This window comes from Notothenia coriiceps, unplaced genomic scaffold (genome assembly GCF_000735185.1).
Source record: "Notothenia coriiceps isolate Sejong01 unplaced genomic scaffold, NC01 NC01_scaffold00009659, whole genome shotgun sequence".
NCBI lineage: Eukaryota > Metazoa > Chordata > Actinopteri > Perciformes > Nototheniidae > Notothenia > Notothenia coriiceps.
The window spans coordinates 243,147-251,886 of NW_011342360.1; the positions used below are offsets into that span (position 1 = coordinate 243,147).

The window sequence follows — 8,740 nt, forward strand, 5'->3', positions numbered from 1 at the left end:
ACGACGACGACACGTTAGTTTGCGACACGTTCTACACACACACACACACACACACACACACACACACACACACACACACACACACACACACACACACACACACACACACACACACACACACACACACACACAGGCCATCTGGGCACTCGGAGGTTACAGCCAACACAACGATGGGTTTGTTAATGTGTTTTACATGCCTGTTTGCATTGACTGTTATTCAGCTTTTCAGTTTGTTATCAAGAAAATAAGGGAATAAATGATCATTTCTAGCAAAAATCTTATATAAATCTAATTGAACTAGTTATTTACATATAGTATACGTTATTTCATGGATTTTTTTTGCATACAAATACAGTAAGACTGCATTAAATCCAGATAATAGAAAGCAGACACTGTAATCTATCAAATCAAATACATTCTTGAAGAAGAATGATGTGAAGATGACACACCTGTCTTATATATCAACTAATTATTGCATTTAAAAAAGCTGCTTGATGATTATTGATATTTGTTGAGCCTATAAAGATGATTAATTGTGTTAAACAAATAATATATAGTATTAACAGTCCACCCACAACAAACAGAAACCCCTTTGGGTGCTGTAAGCAGGTGCAGCATGCAGTAAATGGAGTAACTACAACATGGGTACGTTCCTGTAAGATTCACACAGACACTTTGTCCACCCATCCATCAGGAAACGGCTCTTACAGCATTCACACTCGTAAGCAGAGGAACAGACACACTGTCATGTCACATTACATCCTCTCCCACACACACACACACACACACACCACTTCCACATGCGGGTGCGAATGAGAGCTCATGTCATTTGAAAAGCATTACTCTGAGGATGAGCGCTTGGCTCTATGGAGCACATTTGTATGCATTTGTCTCGGTGAATAATTCATAAAATGCCCCTTTTCAAAGCGCTCCGCGAGCTTAATGCACATGGAGCCTGATGGCGGTCCATTACAGCCGACTGCAACATGTACGGCTTAATCAGCTGCTGGAAATCTCCACACTACCACAGAGCGAGTGCATTACACACCATTATCATTAGGAACAGATATTTTCATTCATGCTCCTAGTGCTGCCTTTAGACTTCTCTGTAATCATTACAACGGGCTACCATACTGACTGTGTATGATTTATCAAATATAATCACACTTTCTAATTCGTTTCATGTATTTACACTTCTAAAACATTCCTTGTCTATATGACATATCCCCGCCTCCCATGAGACCGACTGTATGTGATACAAGTTGTTAAAAATGTGCTTGTTGGTTTCCAAAGACAGATGGCTCAGTGTGTGTTACAGCCTAAAGCCTCAGGACACTCAACTCAGCCCTTTCTGCTTTTGTCCCGTCGTCCAAGTTCTCCACTTTCCTGCAGGATCAGGCGTATTGTAAACCCTAGATTTCCCACAGGTGTGTTTGTGATGAACTGCTTTTTACTGAGTCCATACTGGCTGAAAGGAAGCATGGGACTCCATTGAGAAAAGCCCTATCAAAGTCACACAGCATCCAAAAACATTATTAAAAGTGTGGATTTCCCCTGGCTTTTTTATTTATTGTGAAACCTGCTTTTGCTTTTATGCAAAGGGTTAACGGGTTCGCTGTCTGCATGGATGTAGGGCTGAAATGTGGATAAGTTAGTTGAACATTTGATAGAAGATAGAATAAATAGCACCACACAAATCTACACTATCCTTTTTAAAAGAGACCCAAATTAAAAGCAACTATCTTTACAGGCATCCCTGCTAACGGGGCAAGGCCACATGCATAATTAGCACATGGTACGATAGCCAACAGTCATGTTAGTCTCATGTATTTACCCCAAAGACTCTCTCTCCGAACACAATCCTTCAGCTGTTTCAGACACAATAATGCAATTGGATAATCCTGCAGTGATGTGGAAAGCAAGCTGAGTCCCCAGTCAGCTCTGTAGGGACCAGCGATGGCCCCTTACCCCACTTTGCAACGCTCTGCTCGCTTAAACCGTATCATTGGGGGAACCTCCTGCAAGAAGATACATGCATGAAGTGTTTTTGGAGCGTAAAAAAAGCACGACCCAGGAGGGTTTCGCCACGTCTTGGTGACACAGTTCCACCAAGATTACACTAGAGATAACTGAAGGGGAATACATCATGTACTGTGGGAGAAGATGTGCTGTAAACATGTGCTCTGATTCTCCTCTCTCCAGCCCATTAGGTTCAGGGAGTCCACATCATCATATCACTGTTTTACTGTTTATCATCAAACTATGAGCGAGAATAATACCCAGAGGGACTCGATTCAATCTAGGGCAGGTAGTTAGAAAAAAGAGAAGAGTTATGATGTGTGTGTGCTTGGTGTGTGAGCTTCATTCCCTTAACCATGCAGGTCTTTCAGGACACTGAGAGAGGAAGCTCATATAATAACAACATGTCTTTAATGACTTGCGTAGAATTTGATTTGAGGAACAATTGGAAGTGTTCAATTCTACCTCAAGTCCTTAGAGAGTTCAACTGTGTCCATTTGGAGAAAGAGGTTGGATTCACATCTGATTGAAATAAAAAATGACTGGTTCTTTAGAAGTGTTTCCTTTTCTTTTATGCAGACAAATAACACAGAACCTCAGTGACCACCAGGTGGTAGTGTTGCCACTGTAATACCAGAGTTGTAGAGAGAGGGAAATGCTGCACATGTACATTTCACTGCTTTTGAAAAATCTGTTTTTTCCTTTTTTTATTTTAAGTGCAAATCTGTAAAACTGCCCCCTTCCGTCTAATTGTTTTTCTACCCTCTAATTTGAGTCATTCAGCAATCATAGCGCTTCCTGTAATTGCACACTGCAGGAGATACACATCCCAAAGTGACGGATGCTGTAGGACACGTTAACAGGTCCATTCTCTGTGTTTCTCTATAGACTGACCATTTCTGCAGAGTGCCCCATGCAGCTGGAGGACTTCCCCATGGACGCTCACGCCTGCCCGCTAAAGTTCGGCAGCTGTGAGTAAAACCTCTCCTCTGGATGTCAACTTTTATACTTTTATCGTGTTCGACACTATATGCTAATCCCAGCTATTGTTACGTGGCATTAATCAGTCGTACAAAAGTTTAATCTAAATGTAGAGAACAATACGGAATCATTTTGGCTAATTGACAATATGTGGAAGTCATTATCCACTCGCTGACTTTGCATTCACTGCAAGAGACAATCATGATAAAGTGCTCATTATTATTTAAGCTATGTAGAGCTCATTATGGAGCTGCATCTTACTTAAAGGGGACCTATCATGCAAAATGCACTTTTGTACGTCTTGTATACATGAATATGTGTCCCCGGTGTTCCAGGGAACTCACCAAGTGTCAGAAAACACAACCCTCTCTATTTTCCTCCATACCCAAATCTCTTAAAAAGGGGCTGCAACGGATCTGATACAGACTGATCCAGATTTGAACACTTCTATGACGTCACAGAAGTGGCGCTACGGCTATTGGGCCAACTCCACCAATCAGGAGGAGACAGCCACGGACATTGCCGTTGGAAAGCGCTGGAGACGCTGTAGTACATATGCCAGGCCTGTAGATGGTGCTGTTCTCACAGAATCAGCCCATGATGCAAAGACAGTGTTCAATTGAGCGAAATGAGGAATGGCTAAAATGCATGATCTGTTTGGTATTTAGAAAAATAAAAAGTATAAATATGCCTTATATAGGTATGGTCCTACACTATATTATTCAAATATAGCATGATAGGTCCACTTTAAGTTTCCTAAATGTAGCCACTAGAAGCTACTGTCTATTCAACACCAAGTAAACACCCTGAAAGCACTGAAGGAGAAATGCTGCATTTTATTGCTTACGATTCAATGTATTACAGTATCATCAGAGTGTGCACATTAAATCCCGCTATTTATAATATCTCTCTTACTAAAATACACAATTCAAAATAGTATAGCTTATCTTCAACCAGCTTAAATCAACATTTGCTTGGTATCTGTTCTCGTTAAGAAAAAAACCTTGAATATTGGCTGATGTTTGTGCAAATCAAAGCAAAACAAGTGTGAGATTAATTCGACACACACACACACACACACACACACACACACACACACACACACACACACACACACACACACACACACACACACACACACACACAGACTGAGTAGTACAACATGTTGTAAGCGAAGGTGTCTGCTGAAGGATTCTTCTCCGGGTTGGACCTGTCAGGCAGGATCAAAGTTGGTCAAATCACTTGTGTGTTTTAAAGTATCAGTCACATTTAATTAAAGTCCACCACAGTGAAAGGGATGTAATCCAAACTGTACGGCTCATTCAAGTCAAATGTGAGCCTCTGACGCCGCTGATTTCTGACAGATATCCACCGTTGTGCTTTTAGAAACCACTGAATGCATTAATCAGATCAAGAGTGGATTCCTAACGGCGCTGTGTGTCCTAGCCGTGAGGATACGAAACGACCCTGGGGTTATTTAAAGACACACCTGGCTAAGTGCCACACCTTGAGCTAACATGATGAGGCTCTTATCCCCAGAGTTCTGTGAGACACACCCCTCCCATACTCACTATGTTAGGGAAGCACATTTAACCGCAATCGGATTACAGTGGAAGGAGCTGTTGGGCTTTCCCGACACGAAACTCTAACCTTAATCGCCCCGCTGTGAGAGGTGTAAGTGCCTTATAGGAATAATGTGTTGATGGTGACACTGCACCTTTAGAACAGGAAGTGTCCTCAGGAAATCTTTCCATCGGTAGAGCGACGTGTCATCACTTCCTGGATGGATGGATGGATGGGTAGGTAGATAGGTAGATAGATAGATGGATAGATAGATAGATAGATAGATGGATGGATAGATGGATAGATAGATAGATAGATGGATGGATAGATAGATAGATCTACCTAACTATCTATCTAATCTACCTACCCTATCCATCTACCTTACCAATCCTACCTTACTCACTTTTACCCTATATTTATCTAAGCTAACCTAAACCTAAAATCTACCTGTATATATTCTATCTATTTAAACTCTTTACTACCTTTATCTTACCTATCGTATCTACCTGCAATTAGTATCTATTCTATCTATCTACCTTATCTTATCTATCTATCTTAAATACTATCTATCTATCTATCTACCTACCTAACTTATCTAATTCTGACCCTACCTACCTACTATCTCACCTACCTACCTTTCTAACCCAAATCTATCTATCTTAGTCTATCTTACCATACCTATCTTCCCCTATTCTATCTAACCTATTATATCCATCATATCCACCTACCTAATCTAATACCTCAACTATACTTACTATCCTTATTCTGTTACACTAAATCTTACCAACAACTATCTATTCTTCAATATACCTTACCTATCTATCTATCTATTATTATCTTATCTTATCTATCTAATCTAATCTTCTACCACCATACCTAATCTTTGTTTTATCTATCATACCTCTCTACCTGCCTACCATTCTATCTACATATAGCTATCTATCTATCTCCTATTATCTCATCTATCTACCTATCTAGCTTACCTATCTATACTACCTATATATATCTTAATCTTATCTAATCTACCTATCTATCTCATCTATCTAATCTATCTTACTACCTATCTATCTATCTACCTTACCTACCTATCTATCCTACTACTACCTCATCTATCTATCTACCTACCTATCTACCTATCTATCTACCTAATATATCTATCTTATCTACCTACCTATCATACCTATCTACTATCTATTACTATATACCTACCTATCTATCTATTATCTATCTAATGAGAAATTTTATAGTTTTACCGGACTGTGATTGTAACTAAAATTAGGTATTTAGTCACCTGAAATGGGGAATTGTGACAAATGATAACACGGCAGTCCACCCCCTCCCCCCAACTTCTTCAGTTATAGCCTAACATTACTTTTTACGACGTTTTTAATTAGGGAGTACACTTTTTTTTACCTTTTTTTTTTTTTTTTTCTTTTTTTCCTTTTTTTTTTTTTTTTTTTTTTTTTATTTTTTTTTTTTTTTTTTTTTTTTTTTTTTTTTTTTTTTTTTTTTTTTTTTTTTTTTTTTTTTTTTTTTTTTTTTTTTTTTTTTTTTTTTTTTTTTTTTTTTTTTTTTTTTGGGGTGATTTTTAGAAGAGGCAGGGGGAGACGGGAACTAAGTGTACGAGCACTAAAACTATTAAGTCGTGACGGATGATTGTCGTCTCTAGCATCATTGTCTACGTTTCCCTTACCGACGGTCAAAATTTCGCAATAGGTAAAAGATTACAATCCGGAAAAATCGGTTCCTTTTACCATCGGAGAATTTGATTGGTGCAGTGCAAACTTGTTCAAATTTGTCTACTAAGTTACGTAAAGAGCAAAATATGTTGATGTAGATAGACGAGGTCCTTTATTTTATGTCTTATGTAAGTAAATTCTACTAAATCTGTACAACAATTCCTGTGTTTAAAGTTGTTTCGGCGGATGTAATAGCCTGTACCTGTGCACAAACGTAGACGAAGTCTTTTCTACCGTTTTACGTCTGAAGATCGACCTTAAATCATTTATAGTACCAATCATCTCCTTATTGTATTTGGGCGAGGTCAACCATTTTCGGTAATTTTGGTATATCGAAACGTGAGTTCGATCGGAGAGGACGGACGGATCGTACAACACGTCAGTGTTCACGGTAAATTTACGAGGACGGTTTACGGTAGAGAGAGAAGATAATGGAGGAGGAGGACAACAACAACACTCTCTCTACCGATAAGACACCGTCCTTGTAAATTTTACGTGAAACACTGGAACGTTGTGTCGGATGTCGTCTTTCTCGGATCCGACTCACGATTTCGATACCAAAATTGTACCGAAATGGACCTACGCAACCCTAATAAATAGTGAATTAGATTTGTACTTTATAAATCATATCTAAGGTCGATCTACAGAGTTAAAACGGTGAAGAAGACTTCTCTACGTTGTGACTACAGTCGAGGTTGCTTTATATACATTCCGGCGAAAACAACTTTAAACCAACAGGAATTAGTTAGTACGAAGTATTTATAAGAATTACTTTACAAAATAAGACAAAAAATAAATGGAACCTGATTCATCACATCAACATCATTTGTCTTACTAACTTAGTAGCAAATTGAACAAGTTTGACTGCACCGATATAAATTCTACCATAGTAAAGAACGGATTTTTTCCGAATTGATTTCTTACTATGGAAATATTTGACCGGTCGTAAGGGAAACGGGTAGCAATGAATGACTAGAGAACGAATCATCCCGTCACGACTAATTAAGTTTAGGTGCTGTAGCACTAGTTTCGTCCTCCACCTGCCGCTCTCTAAAACACCGAAAAAAAGATGTACTCCCTAATTTAAAACGGTGGTAAAAAGTAATGTGGCCTATTTTAACTGAAGAAAGTAGGTGTGACTGCGGGGTGTTATACATTTGTCACAACCCCATTTCGAGGAGTGACCTAATACCGTAATTTTGTTACAAATCACAAGTCCGGTAAAACTTATAAATTCTCATAGATAATAGAAGAATAGATAGGTAGGTATATAGATAGGATAGTAATAGATAGGTAGAATAGGTAGGTAGAATAGATAAGATAATATAGGTAGATATAGAATAGAGTAGATAGGTAGGTAGAATAGATAGATAAGGTAGGTAGATAGAAGAGATAAGGTAGGTAGAGTAGATAAGTAAATAGGTAGGTAGTATAGTATAGATAGATAGAAGATAGGTAAGAATAGATAGAAGTATATATAGGTCAGAAAGATAGGTAGATTAGTATAGGTAGATAGATAGTAGATAGGTAGAATAAGAATAGAAATAAGATTATATAGGTAGAAGATAGGTAGGCAGGTAGGTAGGTAGATAGATAGATAGGTGTAGGTAGTAATAGTATAGTATGAGGATAGATAGATAGATAGATAGTATAGATAGATAGGATGGAGGGTATGATTAGTATGTGAGGATAGATAGAGATAGGGGTAAGATAGGCTAGGGTATGGATGAGGATAGATAGATAGTAGAGTAGAATAGGTTAGGTAAGATAGAACATAAGATATATAGGATAGATAGAATAGGTAGAGTAGGTGAGGTGAGATAGGAGAAATATAGATAGATAGATAGAGAGATAGGGTAGCAGTAGAATAGAAAGTAGAATAGGTAGGTAAGAGTAAGTATAGATAGATAGTAGGTAAGATAAGAAATAGATAGATAGATAAAGAATATATTAGATAGAAATAGAGTAGGAATAGAATAAGAATAGAATATATAGTAGAATAGAGGATGAGTGAGATAGGGTAGGTTAGATAGATAGAGTAGGATGGATTATAGGGTAGGATAGGGAGATGAGATAGATATATAGGATTAGATAGGTTAGGTAAGATAGGATAAGGATAAAATAGATAAGGTAGATGAGATAGATAGAATAGATAGGGTAGGGTAGGATAGATTGAAGGAATAGATAGGTAGGGAGGTAGATTAGAATAGAATAGTAGGTAGTAATAGATAGAAAGAATGGTAGTAGATAATAGATAAGATAGATATAATAGAGGAATAAGAAAGGTAGATAGGTAGGTAGGAATAGTAGTATAGATAGATAAGATAATATAGGGGTAGATAGATAAGGTAGATAGGTAGGTTTAGATAGATAGAATAGATAAGGTAGGTAGGTAGATATAGAATAGTATAGAGGATAGGGAGGATAGATAGATGAGA

At 37.9% G+C, this 8,740-nt stretch overlaps 1 protein-coding gene across 1 annotated transcript in view; it reads left to right on the top strand.

The window, feature by feature from the left end:
* The window catches only part of LOC104945519 (ras-associated and pleckstrin homology domains-containing protein 1-like), a 50,207-nt gene that overhangs the window by 38,946 nt on the left and 2,521 nt on the right, over positions 1-8,740 (top strand). The window contains 1 exon segment of the mRNA XM_010771203.1: positions 2,908-2,990. Within this exon segment, the coding sequence (XP_010769505.1) occupies positions 2,908-2,990 (83 nt within the window).